At 43.1% G+C, this 22,027-nt stretch overlaps 1 protein-coding gene across 1 annotated transcript in view; it reads left to right on the top strand.

Annotated features, from left to right (window-relative positions):
* Window positions 1-22,027, top strand: part of LOC311240898 (envoplakin-like) — a 57,065-nt gene that overhangs the window by 30,923 nt on the left and 4,115 nt on the right. The window contains exons 10-21 of the mRNA XM_084329507.1: window positions 2,039-2,149; window positions 4,308-4,454; window positions 4,785-4,939; window positions 5,599-5,696; window positions 6,321-6,493; window positions 8,961-9,139; window positions 10,500-10,638; window positions 12,814-13,007; window positions 15,445-15,595; window positions 17,613-17,696; window positions 17,838-17,987; window positions 20,942-21,034. Of these exons, the coding sequence (XP_084185633.1) occupies window positions 2,039-2,149; window positions 4,308-4,454; window positions 4,785-4,939; window positions 5,599-5,696; window positions 6,321-6,493; window positions 8,961-9,139; window positions 10,500-10,638; window positions 12,814-13,007; window positions 15,445-15,595; window positions 17,613-17,696; window positions 17,838-17,987; window positions 20,942-21,034 (1,674 nt within the window). The remainder of the gene's footprint in view (window positions 1-2,038; window positions 2,150-4,307; window positions 4,455-4,784; window positions 4,940-5,598; window positions 5,697-6,320; window positions 6,494-8,960; window positions 9,140-10,499; window positions 10,639-12,813; window positions 13,008-15,444; window positions 15,596-17,612; window positions 17,697-17,837; window positions 17,988-20,941; window positions 21,035-22,027) is intronic.

The raw sequence follows: 22,027 nt of genomic DNA, 5'->3' as shown, positions 1-22,027 counted from the left end.
CTCCTACTCTCGCTCTCGCGTTACTAGCACTCTGCCCCCATCACGCCCAAGTCATGGGCAGACTGTGCCATCTCCAGAACGCCGATCCTGAGCTCTGTGCCTTGCTCGCCTTATCTATTGTTATGATATGATTGATGATTGTAATTGTTATTGTTATGGTTTCGATATCTCTCACAGGCCCTGCTTCTACAGAGACTGGAGTGAAATGTCTGTCATATATTTGAACACACACCCGCCATAGCCACCTTGCCTTAATTAAAAGGTGTTTTAGCACTATATTTATATAGTACCTAATCCTAATCTGTCCTAATCAATGAAAAACACCCAAATCAATAGCATGTAGCCGCCGTGGAAGTCCTGCGTTTATAACGCAGCGCTGTTGCTCCAAGCAGAGGGGAACTGTTTGCCTTGTATTTTCTGCAGTTATAAAACTGTGACATCGAGGCTCTTAGCTCTGTCCCTTTACAGAAAGCCTCTGCAGTGATAATGTAAGACTGACGCGTGATGGGAGACCTCTACGATAGTTACAGATGTCACGATGAATCATTCTGATTCTGATTAGAAAATGTTTGATTAGGGGGCGGTCAGGTGGCGTAGCGGAGATTGCATTTGTCACCAACCGCCGGAGACGCTGGATTCGCCTGTTCGAATCCAGCTCACAGCTCCGGCGTTGTCACCAACTTGGCTGGCCGTTCACACTAATACAATTGGCTGTATTAGAGGGTGGGAAAGCTGGCGGGGTGGGTCCGGGTCGTTGTAAACAGCGACTCCTGGGGGGTAAGTGCGCAGCGACCAGGAAGGGGATTGGGAATTGGCATAACGACTAACATTGGGATGGGAGAAAATCGGAGGAAAAAGGAGGGGGAAAAAGCTAAAAAAAAAAAAAAAAAAAGTTTGATTAGATTAGATAGAAAATGTATTGTGATTATACAGCACAAGTACAGTACAACGAAAAGAAGTTTGGCATCCAACCTGGGCTCAAATATCCGCTCCTCTGTCAGAAACCTTTGAGTAATCTTCGACAGTACTTTTAAATTCGACAAACCGGTTAGCTCCTGGCTAAGACCAAAGCATACCTCTCTCAGAAGGATCTGGAGAGGGTAATCCATGCCTTCATTTCAACACGGCTAGATTACTGTAATGCGCTGTATGTTGGCATTGACCAGTCACTGCTCCGTCGCCTACAATTGGCCCAAAATGCGGCTGCCCGTCTTCTCACTGGTACCAAAAAACGTGACCACATTACACCAGTCCTGGCTTCACTCCACTGGCTCCCCGTCCGTTTCCGCATTGATTTTAAATGACTGCTGACTGTTTTTAAAGCACTACATGGGCTGGCTCCATTGTACCTGGCTGAGCTCCTGCGCCACCACACCCCAGAGACCCAAGGTCTGCTGACCAGCTGCTGCTGGAGGTGCCCAGGACCAGGCTCAAAACCAGGGGAGAGCTGCCCCTCGGCTCTGGAACAGCCCCCCCCCCCACATAAGATCTGCCCAGAGCCTAGAGGCTTTTAAATCGCTGCTTAAAACGCACCTCTTTTCCCCCTGGCCTTTGACCAGAGTTAGCCTGCCACCTGTACACTACGTTTGCTGTTACTCTGGACTTTTTTATCTATTTTCTTGTCTCTTTTATATTGCACCTTGCTCTTGTTTTCTTAGTGTCTTCTTCTTCTCCTTCTTTCGGCTCTTCCCGTCAGGGGTCGCCACAGCGGATCATCCGTTTCCATCTGTTCCTGTCACATCTACGTCGTCCTCCGTCACTCCCACTGCCCGCATGTCCTCCTTCACTGTGTCCATAAACCTCCTCTTGGGCCTTCCCCTCCTCCTCTCTCCTTCTTGTTTTCTTAGTGTACTATATCTTTTTCTGTAATTCCAGTGTATTTTATTTGTTACTGCATTGTATGTTTTTTTTCTTATCATGTCCTACCTGTGAAGCACTTTGGTTTGGCTTTTAGTCATTTTGTAAATGTGCTATATAAATAAATCTGACTCGACTTGATTTGACAACCAGAGTACTGTTCGTGTTTCTTCCAATACAGTTCCAGTTGGACGCAGAGACTTTATCGGAGTCCCTGAAGAGACTCAACTCCAATCTGGACCCCAAGTCTCTGGCCAACAAGAGCAACCCTGAGATCCTGATCGATCTGGAGGTAAGCCCAGGTTCTCACGCTCTATTCACCAACAGATTTACATCAAATCCTCCTCCGGATTCCTGAACGAGTGAAACGGTCTGCGTAAATGGGGGGGGGGGGGGCGACGTTCGCAGCTGTGCTCTGCTGAATGAAATACGTCATTCATTCTTAAACTGAAATGCGCGTTCTCGTTCATTTCATTTGCATACAGACACGCCCCGCCAGCTCCTTATAAGGCGAATGAGGCGTGTGCAAAACAACAGAGGTTTGGCCCTCCACAAATGCTGATCCATTCTACACGGAAGCGATTGCGACTGATCTCAAAATGAGTTTAGATTCAAATGTATTGTTATTATACAGCACAAGTACAATACACCATCCAACCAGAGTGGATAAATAAATGCTCCATTGTGTAGCATCCAGTGAGGCAGCCTCAGCGCGCGAGCACACACACGCGCACACACACACGCACACGCACACGCGCACGCACACACACGCACACGCGCGCACACACACACACACACACACACACACACACACACGCACACGCGCACACGCGCACACGCGCACACACACACACACACACACACACACACACACACACACACACACACAGGGCCGGACTGGGGAAATAATTCATACCGGGAGATATAGCGCGAAATATAGCCCCAATCAGGCCACTTTTTAAGCGGGGGGTCTGGGGGGGGGGGGGTCCCCCACCAGGATATTTTTTGTTACAAAGACTTACTTTCCTGCATTCTGGTGAATTTTAGTGCATGTGAATCACAAACTAATGAGCCAACAATTGCTTAGTACAATGTACTGTTATGGACCTCAAATAAAACTGTTGTGGCACTAGCAATGCTACTCTCTCCACCTTCAAAAAGAAAAAAGCAAGAGCACAACATATTTTTCTATTTACTATTATAATACAGTTAACCACTCTCTCCTGTAAGGGCCTTTCTTTTTCTTTGTTTTATCCCTCTCTCCTCCACCCTTTCTCTTTCTTCCACTGTCCATCTTGACATCAACGTTAATTGACTTTCGCTCTACTGTATCTCTCCCGAGTCCCTCACTACCTGGCTCACTGCCTGGCTGTTATTCTGCATCCGAGTGCCATCTGCCATTCCATTCGCCGCCTCCGCTGTCAATCAGTTGTATCGCCTGGTCCCGCCTCCACCAATCACAAGCGGCAGCATGGCTCCATTGTGTGTGTGTGATCCGCGTGAGGGAGAGAGTCAGATAGTTCTCCAACTCTGTCGCAGACAGTGAAATCCTGGTTGTTCCCCACCCACCTAGGTTATCTAACTATCGCGCCGCGCCGCCGCCACAACTAGAAACAATGGCCTGGCAAAAAAAAAAAAATTTTTTTTTTTTTTTTTTTTTTTATATACTTTTTTTTTTTTATCTGTGCAGGCCAGGCCACCGGGAGAACTCCCGGTGCTCCCGATGGCCAGTCCGGGCCTCACACACACACACACCTTCCACTGCGCGATTGGCTTTTGCCAAGCGTATAGAATAAAATAGAATAGAATAGAATAGAATAGAAATAGAATAGAAATACTTTAATCATCCCGAGGGAAATTTGGCACTACAAATCGCTCACAGTAAACATTTAGGTAGACAAACAAATTACGAATAAGAATAACAAAAGATTGCCTATGAATAAAGAATAAAATAAGCCTAAGAATAAAATAATAATAATAAGATACAAATTTAATACGGTCCGGGATTCACATTCCTATGTCATATATGTACATTCTAATATAAATATACAGTAGAAAATACAGAGATCTACAGTACTGTAAGTGTAATATTGACAATGTTGTTTTAAAAGTAAAAGTAAAAGTCCAGGAAGATGGTAACTGTCACTCTGTGCTCAGTGATGCATTGTAAAGTCATCAAGTACAGTATCTTCACTAAGCCGCCTGTTCATTAACAATGCAGCAGCTGATACTGTACACACACACACACACACACACACACGCGCGCGCGCACGCACGCACGCACGCACGCACGCACGCACGCACACACACACACACACACACATGTGCGCTCCATAGCGCGACACCGATTTGTGACTCCGACTTGCGACTCCGACTGCAAACTGGAAATGTTTCTCAAATCACGTTTGTGTGACTGGGACGTCTTCATCACAATAACGTCTCCTCTCCAGGGAGACGACCCGGCGATGGAGAGGAACGAGCAGCGCCTGTCGGCCCTGAGGGACCTGAGCAGCTCCATCTGCCCCCTGAAGCTGCGCCGCACGGACCCCCCCCAGCCCACCACCGCTGTGGCCCTGTGTGACTGGACCGACGACGACGTAGGAGACCACACACACACACACACACACACACACACACACACACACACACACAGACACAGACACACACACACACACACACACACACACACACACACACACACACACACACATACACGCACACACACACACACACACACACACACACACACACACACACACACACACACACACACACACACACACACACACACACACACACACACACACACACACACACACACACACACACACACACACACACACACACACACACACACACACACACACACACAGACACGCCGTGGATGTAGAGAGCCGATGAGGAGAGCAGCTTGTGTCTCTCTCCAGGACTCGGTGGCTCGTGGAGAAAAGCTGAGCCTGAAGTCCAACTCCGACAACAGGGACTGGAAGCTGCAGACCAGCCGCGGGAAGGTCAAGACCCTGCCGGGGGCCTGCTTCCTGATCCCCCCGCCGGACACAGAGGCCCTGGACACGGTGGACAGGTACACACAGGGAGCCTCCGCCACGGGGGGGGGGGGGGGGGTGGGGGGGGGGCTGGGGAGATGCTGGGTGATGATTGAAAACGTGATTGATTGATGATTGAAGCTATATACAGTATCAACTGTTAGAGCAGCATACCATATCACAACTGGGGCTACAACTGTAAACTTTTAGTTTTCATATTTGGAAGCCTGGGTCATGTTCACAAGTTGGGTGTTAGAGGCCTTCAGATGGCCGGTCTTCCGAAGGGAAGAGCCAAACAGTTAGCAAGATATTGCTCAGTGTCAGCTATTATTGGCAGCCACGCAATTTTGGAGAAGACGGCGACGCTGCTATCTGTATCCATGAGCTGTGTGCTACTTGTCTGGTTCATCATCCTATGTGTGTGTGTGTGTGTAACTTTGGTTGCCATTGCCAATTTGGGCACGAATGCAACAGAATAACCCACAGTGTCCAATTGCACTGATAATGTTTGTATCCTTTAGACATTGTAGTTATGTGGACATAAATACAGATTCTAAATGTGTGTGTGTGTGTGTGTGCGTGTGTGTGTGTGTGTGTGCGTGTGTGTGTGCGTGTGTGTGTGTGTGTGTGTGTGTGTGTGTGTGTGTGTGTGTGTGTGTGTGTGTGTGTGTGTGTGTGTGTGTGTGTGTGTGTGTAGTCTGGACAGAGAGCTGTCAGACCTGAAGAGGAGGAGGGCAGCCCTGAAGGCCTCAGCCCGGGCGCCCAGTGAGGAGGCGATCCGTCCAAAGAGAGCAGGTGAAAGAAAGATCAACACTTTACTTTACGTAACCAGACACCACTCCATTTCCTCTCACAGTAAAGTATTAAAAAAAGAGGATTGTTTTGATGTCCTACTCAGCACAACCCATGCTGTTCCTCATTTATGGTTCTGATCAATATACTTTCTATAGTGATTGTTACATTTATGGTTCTGATCAATATACTTCCTAATATAAGTACTTAAGTACATTTCAAAGTAGAAACTTTTTAACTTTTACTCAAGTGTGTTTTTAGCCAGATACTCTGACTTTTACTTGAGTAAGGTTTTGAGACGGTACCCATACTTTCACTTAAGTATCATTTCTGGGTACTTTTTACACCCCTGTATATATGGTTCTGATCAATATACTTCCTATAGGGATTGTTACAGTTATGGTTCTGATCTATATATACTTCCTATAGGGATTGTTACAGTTATGGTTCTGATCAATATACTTCCTATAGGGATTGTTACAGTTATGGTTCTGATCAATATGAAGCAAAATAGGAGCCATTCTGGAAAGACGTCCCTGCTCTGTGACATTGGACCGTTCGTTAACATACTTCCTGTTCCTAGGTACTTGACCTTTAACCTCTAACTTGCCCCTGCTCTCCCACCAGTCGCCGTAGCCAGTGCTCCAGAAGACCCCGAGGCCGCGGTGCTGAACAAGGAGCTGGACAAGATCCTCGGAGACCTGGAGCAGAGCGAACGAGAGCTCCGGACCAGAGTGACGGCCCCCCTGGACCGCCGGGACCCCACCAGAGACCTGGAGGACCGGCTGAGAGAGCAGGAGGTAAAACTACACCACCATGTGGTCACTGTATAAACTACACCACCATGTGAATACAGTCACTATATAAACTACACCATGTGAATACAGTCACTGTATAAACTACACCACCATGTGAATACAGTCACTATATAAACTACACCATGTGGATACAGTCACTATATAAACTACACCATGTGAATACAGTCACTATATAAACTACACCACCATGTGGATACAGTCACTGTATAAACTACACCATGTGGATACAGTCACTGTATAAACTACACCATGTGAATACAGTCACTGTATAAACTACACCATGTGAATACAGTCACTATATAAACTACACCATGTGGATACAGTCACTATATAAACTACACCACCATGTGGATACAGTCACTGTATAAACTACACCACCATGTGAATACAGTCACTGTATAAACTACACCATGTGGATACAGTCACTGTATAAACTACACCACCATGTGGATACAGTCACTATATAAACTACACCATGTGAATACAGTCACTATATAAACTACACCACCATGTGGATACAGTCACTGTATAAACTACACCATGTGGATACAGTCACTATATAAACTACACCATGTGAATACAGTCACTATATAAACTACACCACCATGTGGATACAGTCACTATATAAACTACACCATGTGAATACAGTCACTATATAAACTACACCACCATGTGAATACAGTCACTATATAAACTACACCACCATGTGGATACAGTCACTATATAAACTACACCATGTGGATACAGTCACTATATAAACTACACCATGTGGATACAGTCACTATATAAACTACACCATGTGAATACAGTCACTATATAAACTACACCACCATGTGGATACAGTCACTATTTAAACTACACCATGTGAATACAGTCACTGTATAAACTACACCATGTGGATACAGTCACTGTATAAACTACACCATGTGGATACAGTCACTGTATAAACTACACCATGTGAATACAGTCACTATATAAACTACACCATGTGGATACAGTCACTGTATAAACTACACCATGTGAATACAGTCACTGTATAAACTACACCATGTGGATACAGTCACTATATAAACTACACCACCATGTGGATACAGTCACTGTATAAACTACACCACCATGTGGATACAGTCACTGTATAAACTACACCATGTGGATACAGTCACTATATAAACTACACCATGTGGATACAGTCACTGTATAAACTACACCATGTGGATACAGTCACTGTATAAACTACACCATGTGAATACAGTCACTATATAAACTACACCACCATGTGGATACAGTCACTATATAAACTACACCACCATGTGGATACAGTCACTGTATAAACTACACCATGTGAATACAGTCACTATATAAACTACACCACCATGTGGATACAGTCACTATATAAACTACACCACCATGTGGATACAGTCACTATATAAACTACACCATGTGAATACAGTCACTGTATAAACTACACCACCATGTGGATACAGTCACTGTATAAACTACACCATGTGAATACAGTCACTGTATAAACTACACCATGTGGATACAGTCACTGTATAAACTACACCATGTGGATACAGTCACTATATAAACTACACCATGTGGATACAGTCACTGTATAAACTACACCATGTGAATACAGTCACTATATAAACTACACCACCATGTGGATACAGTCACTGTATAAACTACACCACCATGTGAATACAGTCACTGTATAAACTACACCATGTGAATACAGACAGTCACTGTATAAACTACACCACCATGTGAATACAGTCACTGTATAAACTACACCATGTGAATACAGTCACTGTATAAACTACACCACCATGTGGATACAGTCACTGTATAAACTACACCATGTGAATACAGTCACTGTATAAACTACACCATGTGAATACAGTCACTGTATAAACTACACCATGTGAATACAGTCACTGTATAAACTACACCACCATGTGGATACAGTCACTGTATAAACTACACCATGTGGATACAGTCACTGTATAAACTACACCATGTGAATACAGTCACTGTATAAACTACACCATGTATCCATCAGTGGACCAATTGCATGCTTTTGCAGAGGACAAGAAGCCTTCAGTCGACTCCTTTAGACATTAAGCACCACCACAGTCCAATTGGAATGATACAAAATAAATAAAAAATAAATTATAATTGTTTTTTATATTATATATATATATTTTTTCCGACCAATAGTCGACTAACGGCCAATTTTGGCCAATCATAGTCGACCATCCAAATCCTTAGTCGGGGACAGCCCTATATAAGAAAAAAAGAAAAAAAAGGCTAAAATGGCAGCTTAGGGGGCCCCCTGGTGGCTTCGGGGGCCCTATGCAACCACATAGCCCGAATGTGGCAAGAATGAGTAGAATGAATGTAAAGTGTGGTTGAGTGTGGTGTCCCCCGTGTTTCTCTCTCCCCCCAGAAAGCCACTCTGAAGCTGGTGGCCCTGGAGTCTGAGAAGGCCGCGGTCCAGAGGGACATGCAGCCCATCCTGGCCAGGAAGCCTGTGGGCCCCGTGACCTCCACGCTGCCGGGCAAGCTGAGCACCGCCAACGGCAAGTTCGACGACCTCAACTCCCTCGCTGACCTGTTCAAGAAGAAGTAAGAAGAACCCACGCAAACGGACTGTTGTTGTGGAATATTTTAAATGAGCCAAACAGTGAAACTGTAGAAATTCAGATGAGTCAAATTGTATAAAAAAAATTGAACATACCGGTCGTTTATTTCTGTTTCTGTGGGCCACAGAAAGAGTATCCTCAGTTTACAATCAGAGACAAGTTAATATGAGCTTCTGACCAGAAAGTGAGAAAGAGCTCTGGTCAGATTTACAATTAAGTACAAAGTTGACATGACGTCAAAAGATGACGAATGAATAACAGATATGACAAGAAAGGTAGACAAAGATGAACAAAGATGAGAAAATTAAAACAAAGATGGGTTTAGGGGTTTCGTCGTATCTGACACAAGACTGGAGTCAAGATTAACAAGAAAATAACCAGATGTGATTTACTTGGACGTGTCATATCTAAGTCAAGCTGTCCTGGGCCTCGGCCGTTGTTTTAAGAACACTATAGTGTCTGAGCTGTATACTAGTTAACTATATTAACTAGTTAACTATATTAACTAGTGTCTGAGCTGTATACTAGTTAACTATATTAACTAGTCAAGGCTGACTAGTTAACTATATTAACTAGTCAAGGCTGTACAGAGAATGTATTTAAACAGAGCTATGAACATGATCATATTTTCGACCACAGGACCTATCTATCTCAAACCTCATATCTGGATCATATCTACGCAAATCAATTGTTCTCACCCACAAATGACAGATTTAACTTTTGGGAGGTTTTGTCATATTTGAACACTAAAACAATGTCCTGGCTTTCATAATAATATATATGAATATACATCTAGCTGATGACACTTTACAATGGGTTTAAAGGTGCTATAGATACATTTGTATGTAGAATAATCTTAAAATGTATCAACAGAGCTTTTTAGAAAGTTGTGCAGAATAAAAGTTATTTATAATTAATGTGTCTAAGCTGTATACTAGTTAAGTATGTTTGTGTAAGTCCAAACTTGATGTTGTTGTTTACATGTTGCATGCATGAATCTCCCCCCTACGTCCCAGTTCCCCACGTGGAATGCACCTGATTGGATAAATGATTATAAATGATAAATGTTATCTATAGTACCTTTAAGTGTATTAACCGGTGTAGGATGATTTTATAAAAAAGAATTGGAGAGTGGATATTCAACAGAACATAAGTATAGGCCCGAGGATGCACGGCAGAGGATGTTGGACAGAGGATGGCGTAAATCCTCAAACATAAACAAAAAAAGAAAGGAATATGAATCAAATGTATATTTATGGATTCAAAATGTGCGACAAGCTGAATCATTCTCGCACAACGTTCCCCCGTCATCAATTCCCTATTGCCCCGCCTCTCTCCATCAGGGCTGGGACCGCCATGTTCCTGGAGAGGCAGATCAAAAAGGTGGAGGGTGTCGTCTCTGGGTTCGAGGACCAGCTGGCTGCAGAGCACGCCCTCCCCGACACGCCCACCGCCCTGCAGACCCGCAACCAGCAGCTACAGGTGGGGGGGTACTTAGTTGCCGTAGTCACTGTATTTATATTTCAAGTTCAAGTTTTGTTTTATTTGTCACATTATAAAGGTGCATGTACATTACAGTGAAATGCTTGGTTCTGTATGAGCCCCCTGAGATTGTGTGCTTCATACAGTAAAAAAGTTAAAAAGAATAAAGACCAAACACTATACAAAATATACAATATAGAAAACTAAAGTACAAAATGCAAACAAAATGCAAAAATGTGCTAAATAAAAGGTAGAGATGTTGTGATAATATTTTAATAATAAATAGATAAAATATGGTGTAGTGTTAAAAAGTGTTTAAAGTGTCTAAAGTGAATGTTAAAGGTGAATGTTTAAAGTGTGTGCAATTCATGTAGAATGGATGGGTTAGTATTTATCCACATATGTCTGTATATACTGTACCTGCATATAATCCTTTTTACATACCTGTAGATACTATATCTATATCTGTACATATCCCCTACTAGTTATGCCACTGGCCAGTATGACCTACTACCATAGTGTCTTTATACCTATATCACTGTACATAATAATACTATAACCCTGTACATACATCTGATTAGCACTATTACTCAGTAGTACAAATCTATATATTTTATATCCAGTTTAATCACCTGTTGTCACAACTGAGCGAGTGGAACTTGGTATAACCCAAAAGATGGTACTTTATTATAAGAAATGTCCAGGGTCGTTCAAGCAGCGGTCGGTCATAAACCACAGGGATATTCATACAGTCCAAGGGGTATGAGAATGAGCGGGGTGGTCACACAAGCCGGGGGTCGTATACGTGATGGGATACTCGAGCGGTCCGGGGCGTGCATGGGCAAGGAGCGGGGTTGTCAGCCAGGCGATGGGTCATACACGGAAACTGATCCTCAAGCGATCCGGGGCGTAGGCACGGAGAATAGTCAGGCAGGTGGAGGTCATGCACAGGATCGGAGTAGAGACAGGACGTGGAGCCAGATGATGGACTGCAGGAAAAGGAGAGACAGACAGGTTTAGGCACAAGACAAGGATACTTAATACTAATAACTATAACAAGCAAAGAACTTTGGCGGCTAAGTGGCGCAGTGGGCAAGGCGCTCGCCACTAACGCAGGAGATGCTGGGTTTGAGCCCAGCTCTCGGCGTTGCTTCCGGCTTGGCTGGTCGTTCATACTAATACAATTGGCAGTATTAGAGGGTGGGGAAGCCGGTGGGTGGGGATCGGACGTTGTGGACAGCAACTCCTACAGGTCGGTTGGTGCGCCTGCGCAGTAGAATCAGGAAGTATCGGGGGCGGCGTGACCCTCCCACACGTTACTCCTCGCCACTGAGAGATCGCGCTGTGCAGGTGAAAAGATGCGACGGCTGCCTCCTCGTGTACCGGAGGGGACACATGATGCAAGGCTTCGTCCACATTGCAGCCGACCAGTGGGAGGCATGGCCTAACAATGTTCGAGACAGGGGAGGGTAGAATTGGATAATACGAAATTGGGATGGGAGAAAAATAGAGAACTGTGACTGACTGGGTAATACTAAGCCACGATCTGGCAGCATGATGACATCTGAGCCAGGTCTAAGTAGGTGCAGCAATCAGCACACAGATGTCAATCAGCTGCTCCCAGAGCTCACACACACCTGACTCCGCGTCTGCAATTAGAGAGAGAGAGAGAGAGAGAGAGAGAGAGAGAGAGAGAGAGAGAGAGAGAGAGAGAGAGAGAGAGAGAGAGAGAGAGAGAGAGAGAGAGAGAGAGAGAGAGGAGGACAGGCAGGAATAGGGCCTGACACCTGTACATTACTGTTGCACTTTACTGTTACATTTGCACTCTGGTTGGATGCCAAACTTCTTTTCCTTGTACTGTACTTGGGCTGTATAATGACAATACATTTTAATCTAATCTAATCTAATCTAATACTGCTTCAGTTGGAATCAACCAACCAACTAGATTCAGGTCAACTACACGTCTGTCCTAAACTGATGCGATCACAACTGGGAACACTTTACTTTAGTACAATAAATGTCCAGGTATTTGTTTACGAAATGTAGAAGTATTTAAATTTTGACAACAGTAGCGCGGCGGCGACACTCAACAACTTTGTTGTCGTCCTTTTCCTCCATCTTTCCTTTTTGTTTAAAAACCGCCCGTTCCTCCTGTGCCCCCCTCCCCTCGGCCAGGCGCTGCGGGACGAGGTGGTCTCCAAGCAGGGGGCGCTGCAGGTTCTGGGCCGGGACCTGGAGCTGACGGAGCAGCAGTGCAGCTCCCTGCAGAAGGGCTTCAACAAGTACTGCCCCGACATCCAGCGGCAGGACGCGGAGGTCAAGGCGCTGAAGAACCGCTACGCCAGCGTCAAGGACGAGCTGCAGAAGAGGTGAGGACACACCCACCCACCAGGGGTGTAAAAAGTACCCAGAAAGTGAAAGTATGGGTACCGTCTCAAAATCGTACTCGAGTAAAAGTCAGAGTATCTGGCTAAAAACACACTTGAGTAAAAGTCAAAAAGGTTTCTACTTTTAAATGTACTTAGGTACTAAAAGTAAAAAAAAAAATTATTCCGGGGCAATGAAATGTTCCGTTTCGTCCTCTTCATCAAATCAAATCAAATCAAATTTATTTGTAAGGCCCGACAACACACGTTAATGTCCCCATGGGCCGGACACATCTTCTTTAAACAAGTCAAGAAGAAACATAACAATAAGTCAAGAACAAAACAAGAACACCATAAGGTCCAACAATTTTAAAATAAATACAAAATAAATGAATGCAATGCGAACACTCCCAGACATACCCCACGCGAAGGTAAGGAAAAACTCACTAAAACCTAACAATAGGGAAAAATGCACCACAGGCAGTCGTACTATCGTTTGTGGCCATCTTCTGTAGCTTGTCACTCTGACTATCTATTCTTCTGAAAGCAGGTGTTTAATCAAAGATCCCCGCTTTCTGGTCTTGCACAAGGACCAATCAGCATGGGTATGGGCGGGTTCATTTTTCATTGATGGGGATTTGATTGGCTGTTTTTAAATAAAGTGTGGCCACAGGATTAATAATGTTAATGTTAGTTCGGCCAGAGAAACAAATATACTAATTAAAATGGTTGGACCTGCGAGATTTGTACTTTGTACTTTGTAGGTCTGCATTTTAAATGTAAGGAGTAAAAAGTATGTTTTTTTCTCCTCTGAAATGTAATTGAGTAAAAGTACAAGTATACAAACCTAATAATACTTGAGTAAAGTACAAATTCCCCAAAACAGTACTTAAGTATTATAACGAAGTCACAGTTTATGTTTTAATCTATAACTTGATGTGCAGTGGAGGCCAACTCATTCATGAGCAGATGATAATGGGGGCGAGGAGGAGGTGAAAGAGAGACATTTCTTCTTTCAATATGCTTTCAAACAGAGCGGTTATGATACAACCCCTCAAGTTTTACATTAGTATCACCCCAAATACTTGTGAGTAGGGATGTTCGATATTGGCTTTTTTACCGATATACCGATATTGTCCAACTCTTAATTTCCGATACCGATATATGCAGGGTTTCCCCCCCAAAAAAACAGAATAATTTCAGGTAATTAACATTATATCTCTTGTCGTGGAATTAACACAACATTATGCATACTTTTTTTTAATTAGTTATTTGTTTCTCTGGCCGAACTAACGTTAACGTTATTAATCCTGCGGCTGCTCTTTATTTAAAAACAGCCAATCAAATCTCCATCAATGGAAAATGAACACGCCCACATTGGCTGTCGAATCTACGTTCCATTACTTGTAAATCACGTTGGGAGGACAATTGCCCTGTTTACTGTCTGGATAAGATGAAACACCCAGCTCATTGATTCACAATGATACATTTTGTTTTAATTTCTGATCCAGACTATGCAGACTGCTCTACTAGCTTATATAGACTGTGGTACTGCCTGTGATCTCATCCACTCGTATCTGGACGTCTATTCTTTGCCCGTCTGTCTAATTTTCTGACACAGCTGTCGGAGGCTGTACCGTGCTCATTTTTAACCCATAAGGACCCACGGTGACACAGGTGTCACATGTACTTTACATGTTCTAGACATTTCCATATAAAGCTTTATCCTTGATTTTACCTCATGAAGTCCCAAAGGGACACCGGTGGAACATCCTGGGTGGGTCATGTGACAGATCGAGTAGCCTCCAGCTGCAACCGCGGAGTGAGCCCCTCACTAGATGCTGTGGCAGGCGCGCGCTGATTGGCGGAGAGTACGGAAGTTAGCGCTAGCGTCACTCCACATTGGGCCTAACCCCTCCCCCTTGACCAAACTCTGTGTGTGTGTGTGTGTGTGTGTGTGTGTGTGTGTGTGTGTGTGCGTGTGTGTGTGTGCGTGTGTGTGTGTGTGTATCTCAAGTGTGCTGGGCCAATTATTTAAAAACCCATGCTGATTGGTCCTTGTGCAAGACTAGAACACAGGGATCTTTGATTAATTAAACACCTGCTATTAGAAGAATAGTCAGTCAGAAAAAAAGTTTTTACTTTAACTTTTTAGTACTTAAGTACATTTACAAGTAGAAACTTTTTGACTTTTACTCAAGTGTGTTTTTAGCTAGATACTCTGACTTTTACTTGAGTAACATTTTTAGACGGTACCCATACTTTCACTTAAGTATAATTTCTGGGTACTTTTTACACACTTCAGTGTCCTCCATGTACGCCACTTTCATCGTCTATATCCAAGTTTTTTATGTTTTTGTAATTATTCTGGATTCAATGGTTTATTTATCTGAATTGCATAAATGCTATGATATTAACAGGTGTTAATCTATTCATCCAGATCTTCCCTCGTTCAAGAAGCAACCAATAAAAACCAAGAGTTCCAGAGTGCTGTTCAATCATTGGATTTCTTCTTGATTAATTTGCCCGATAATAAGCTCAAACCCTCTGATGGTTTGGCTCAGATAAACTCCAAACAGAGCTCCCAGAAGGTCAGTACAAACATTTCTCTGCTTATTAATATTCACCTCAACAAGTGTCCCGGTGTGGACATATTGCTGCAGTCAGGTGAAAACCTTGTATCTCTAAACGAAGGGCAGTGACCACCTTAATTAAAACCTCTTAAGCCCAAGCGGTCCGGTGCTGGACCGCAAATGACATCACGCCATAAATCCATCTCTACAGTCTGTATGAATTAATGTTGCGTTTTAAAATGTTTTATGTAGCCAAGAGGAAAGACCCTAACCCTGTCAAAATAGCAGTCAACGTGTATATTTTCAGCAATACGTTTGTTTACCAAATAGGTTAAAGTGTTATTAGTGAAATATAAGTTTTGGAAATCTATTCAGAAACATGGACCATAGACATTCATGTTATGAGTGGGCGTGCTGCCTGTGGCAAGATGGCTGCCATGTGGCAACGTCGGTCTCCATTGGCCAGCAGTGTGGGTGAGTCATCTATATGTCTATGGACAAGGCTACGTCACGACGCCATTTGTATCCCGGCGGTACAACGGAGGAAGCCTTTTTTTTTTTTACATTCCTATGACGACACTGACCCATCCTCTTTGTATATTTCTAGAATCTTGGCTTACTGTATGTCACGCTCAGGTTGGGTTCCTTTCCACCGAGGTGACTACTCTCTCTATAACACCAGAGCTGCTCACCATATCTCGCTAGATGCTCCCCTTGCTAACACTTCCTTTGGTCAATCCTCCTTCCAATTTGCTGCTCCCAGCAGTTGGAACGAGATGAAAAAGACTTTGAAAATGGACAATTTGATCACCCTCACAACTTTTAACACATTGACGACCACGGCTTGCAGTGTAATATGTGGCTGGAGGACAATGCTTTGTAAACAAACCGATGTACTTTCTAACAGCTATATATATACTTTATAGTATTGCTATCTGTCCATTCTCATTGTCACTTGAGTGCATAAACCGTGCCTTCATAATGGCTTAAAGAAAATAAAAATCCATCGGTTGGTTGTCATTTTATAGCATCGTGAATATAAGCTTTATCGCAGTTTTCGTCTCGTATTTTTTCTGGGAAGCTAGATATGAGGCTAAAGGCTAGTCACGTTATATCAAACGCCATTTCTGTTGTATATATACGAATGAAATAAAACAAACTGCTTAGCATCCGGACTATTACAGAGCATCTATGGATGAAATGGGGGCGGCGGGGGGCGCCGATTAGTATTATTGATTAGCAATACAGTGTGCGTTCAAGTAGCCACATTCACTGATCGATCGCTTGCGTGTTACAACAATGTCCAATCTGGCTGTAATTTGGGTGAATAGTATCCTACCATCAGCCCATGTGATCGCCGGCAGCATTTCCCCATTATTCATCGGCATCTGGTAGATCGATATGTCCATTGGCTGATCATAAATCCCATTATTCCAGACTGAAATCTGCGTTCCGTAACGTGATCAAAGATGGAGGATGTTCGGCTGGGATCCAGGCTCATATGAAACGCCCTAGACAGTAAAAAAAAGAATTTTCCCATTCGGCCTCAATGATATTGCAGTGGAGCGATGGCGCCCCTAAGAGGATCTGGCCGGTATTGCATGTCGCCAATTTAAATCTGGCGGGTAAATATGCAGAGTCGATCGGGAATCTTGATCCGTTCATTAATATGGAATAAAACAATAACAACTTGCCACGAGTTAACTCATGGCTCTGGTCCACAACGGGTGGAATCGAAACACGAGTTAACTCGTGGACGGTCTTTAATGTGTTAAGGACTCTATCACAGAGTTGTTTACACACACCTGCGACTGTCACCAACACGTGAGACACTGGGTTCTTCAGTGGGATACTTGCTCTGTTGCCGACAACATAGATGACCATGTAAACGTTGAATTCAAGTAAAACATGAAAATGGGAGATACAAGATTTTCACACGATAGCAGCGATATATATATATATATATATATTAAATGTTTTAAACTAGTACTAAACTGATTTGACTGATGTATTCTGCATTCTGTTCCCTACATAGAAAGTGGTGGAGGATATCAAGAAGAAATCGGATGAATTGGCCCAAACCAGGGGTCTGTCCCACGAGCTACAGAACGTCCTGAATGTGAGTTCTGAAACCCGTGAACGTGTCGATTTTCCCCTAAACCGGCTAGAACTGAAGCGGCTTATACTCAACCTGTAAACTCTTTGTCAGTAAATCTTGCTTAATTCTCATTTGACATTACTGTGTGCAATACACTTTCAGGACTACGAGATGAAGTCGGAAAAGTATCGTGGCACTCTGAAGGATGACGATGATGATGATGAGGATGATGATGATGATGATGATGATCTTTATGGAGCTGATCCCAAAAGGCGTAAAACCCTCACTATGGTTGCTGCTGTACAGAAAAAGGTATGGTGCAACAATCTGTTGATATCTATGATAACAAGTCTGTACTTTGCTTCATTTTACAATTAAGGGGTGGTGATCTGATTTTTGTGCTTTTCATATGCTCACCTCTATTATGACACAACAAGTTCTCATTTTCAGGTATGCCCTGTTTATAAAGCAACAGAAAAACACATAAAGAATAGTATAAATAATAATAACAATGAAGGACAGGGAGACGACTAGAGGCCGTAGGTCTTCGTGAACAGGTGGGTTTTCAGAGGAGTCCAAGGATATGGCGGAGAGGATCTCAGAGAGAGAGAGTTCCAGAGGGTGGGGGGCGCCACGCTGATTGTACAACCATAATACATGAATTAGTCAAATCCACAATAAGAATGATAACACTTATTACACGTGTAACGGAGGTACCGCATGTCTATCCACAGTCACGAGGGACTTGTATAGTGAAGTGGCTGTGGACGTTAAGCGGTACTGCAAGTAAAACTCACTCCCCAGAGGCATCCAGACCCAGTACTTAGTAGGGGTGGGAATCACCAGTTTCATCACGATACGATACGATATCGATTCTTTGGACAACGATACGATATTTTTCGATATCACAAAGTCTGCCACGATACGATACGATTCGATTCAGGTGCCTGCGATCGATACGAGACGATATTATATGCCCATTTAACACAATCAGTAACATTTAAATCAACAAAAAAAAAGGCAATGGAAATATCATTTGACATTTTTATTTTTGATCTCTTCCAGACATTTAAATGAAAAACAATCTATTGTTTTTAATACAAATAGACCTCCTGTTCACTGTTTTTGGTTCGTTTTTCTTATTTTTTCCGATATTAATATCCTATCACAGCGCTGTATTTTGGCTGGAAAAGGCATATTGGGAGTCAGAAGGTGCAGTACCGGCCAGATCCTGTTAGTGGGGCTATCTCGAGAATGCAGTAACCCCTCCTCCGTCCCAGTCCCTAGTGGACCTCTGCTGCTCTTTATCAGCTTAGCTTAGTTAGCTCACGCTAACGCAACGTTAATTTAGGTATTTAACGCGACATGGGCATAAAGGAATGGCGAGGATGGAAAGCATGTTAGATGCATTTGACCCCTTGTGGGGAAAAAACAACAGGCACTTATTTCGGGCAAAATAGGTGGACTTTGAAGCCACTCTGTCTAACGTCTACACACGCTGAGCTGCGCTGAGCTACTGTTCACCTCTTGGTACAGTGGTCTGTGATGCCGCCCGCGGCGCGGGAGACCGGGGTTCAACTCCCACTCAGGGCGATCCCTTAACAGGGGTCGAATCGAAACACAATGCAGAGCGAGATCACAGCGGCTACACACGCACACACTGCTGCTAAGATATACCTTATTGTATACATTTGTATAGATAGAATATACGTTGTGTATTATGTTTAGTCTATAGTTTTAGTTTATAGCTTACTTACACAGTTAGTATAGCATCGTTTGTATAGATATAATATACATTGTGTATTATGTTTAGTTTTATAGTTTAGTTTATAGTTTTAGTTTATTTTGTTTATAGTTGTAGTCTATAATTATAGTTATAGCTTATAGTTATAGTTTGTATAGATAGAATATACATTGTGTACTATGTTTACAAATCTACTACACAAGTGTTACGAGTGCGCTTACTCTGCATGGTGATTGGAACCCAGATAGCAGAGTGAATACGAAAGAAGGCTTGAAATGAGCAGATAAGAGACGGCGTGGTGACGATAACAATGTTTTACTCACAAGACAGGATACACGACTGACAAACACAGGTAACATTTAGACAATGCTGGTCCAGACACTTAATATACAAACACTAATTAGAGACAAAAGGTAATTACAAACAGGACACAGGTGTGGTAGACAAACCTAACAGAACACAGAGCACAGAACACAGAGCACACAGGGGAAAACAATAACAATAGAACAAACTGAGACCAACAGACTAAAACACATTTACAAAACACAGACAGGGAAACACAAATCTAACAAAATGGAAACAACAACGACAACATAGACAACGAACATAACAAACATAAATGGCAGATGACAATGTTAATTAGGTGCGTGAGCTGATGCCAGATCTGCCACATCTGGCTCAGCCCACCGGTTGCCAATGTTGTATTGTGAAGTGTATTGAAGGGGGGTTGTGAATGTCTGAGTCCTGGACCAACCGAACCGGGCGGAGGGTTGCCGGCTGGTCCCACAGGACCGGGGGAAGTGTTACACACAAGCATCTCACTTTTCTCTGAATGTATGTACATTTAAAAAGCTGTGACTGAGAATCTGAATCTGATGAGGTTTAATGCAGCAACAATAGGAACGTCCAATTCCTTCATTAAGAAAACAAGTATGAACCACTGATTACATCCAGGCCATCAGGGAAAACCCCTCCCACCCACTATACACAGACTTGGCTGACAGGAGGAGCATGTTCAGTGCTAGACTAACACTCCCTAAATGTAGCACTGAACGGCACAGGAAGTCCTTCATTCCGACAGCCATCAGACTTTACAATGCATCACTGAGCCTCACTGCATCACTGAGCACAGAGTGACAGTTACCATCTTCCTGGACGTTTACTTTTAAAACAACACTGTTCAATATTACACTTACTGTAGACTTCTGTATATTTTTACTGTATATTTTTTACTGTATATTTTATTCAATTCTATTCTTATTCTTTATGCAATTTGTTTTGTTATTCTTATTCGTGACTTTGTTCTGTCTAAATGTCTAAATGTTTACAGTGAGCGATTTGTAGTGTAAAATTTCCCTTGGGATGATTAAAGTATTTCTATTCTATTCTATTCTATTCTATTCTATTCTATTCTATTCTATTCTATTCTATTCTATTCTATTCTATTCTATCTGCAAGGTTGGAATGAGCCAATGTTACAGTATCTGTACAGTGTTCATGTCCTCTTTTGCTTCCATTGCAGGAGAGAGCTCTTCTGAACCTTTACTCAGAGGTGTCCGCGGAGAACGAAGAGCTGCTCCACCAGATGGCGCTGGCTAAGAGCCTCCTGTCCCAGGTGAGACGTGGTGTCACAGCGATAACGCAGCGGATGCATTCAAGTTGATTTCTAAGCTTATTTTTAGTTTTTGAGGCAAAAAACCACGTCTCCCATGTGATGTGGGAGAACGACCCAGTGCTGAGCAATGGGAAATATAACGTTTAAAATATTCGGATTAAAAAAAAATTGTATGGAGGAACAACGACGGTGACATTGAATTGCGTTTACTTGGATTGAATCTTTATTTCGAACGTGTGAAAAATGTAAATACATTAAAAAAAAAAAATAATAATGAATAAAAAGCAAACAAATAGTTAAAACAAATAAACAACATTAAATTAACTTAACATGTACGAAAAGAAGTAGGAAGAAGTATATACACATATTCAAACCTACCCCTTAACATGATCACAAGCAGAAGTTCATGGAGTCAGGCTGTGGACAGCGGGCACCTCCACTCACTGGCCTCTCAACTCTGTACGCATATCTATATCTATATATCTATATCACAGTTCATCCCTAATGGAGTCCTTCAGATGAAGAACCCTCTTAGTATCGAGCGACATGTAAATACACTGTTAAACAGAGGGAATCTATCACGTGTACACAGGGGTCAGGTATCACATGTACAGTATATTCCAAATGTTATGGAATGCCTATACAACTGCACAAGTACACTGGCTGCTTCAAAACATGTACGAAACAGACTTACGTGGTTCTCTGTCTGACCGGTGATGTGTATTTTAGAAAAGGTACACGGCCGCCAGAATATTGTTCATGTTTCATCACTAGCCCTTTCACTACCACACTACAGAAGGTTAACCCTTTCACTACCACACTACAGAAGGTTAACCCTTTCACTACCACACTACAGACGGTTAACTATACAGACGGTCGGGCGCTCCAGTAGCACACCACATAGCGCGCTGAGTCGCAAAGCGTCGTCCCGGGTTCCTTTCCCAGACCCGGTGACCATATGCCGTATGTCCTCCCCTCTTCTCCTCCCGTTTC

Source organism: Notolepis coatsorum (assembly GCF_963971535.1).
Source record: "Notolepis coatsorum genome assembly, chromosome: 14".
In the NCBI taxonomy this organism is placed as follows: Eukaryota; Metazoa; Chordata; class Actinopteri; order Aulopiformes; family Paralepididae; genus Notolepis; species Notolepis coatsorum.
Note: the sequence above shows the minus strand (reverse complement) of the source record. Positions and strands in the feature narration are given on the sequence as shown.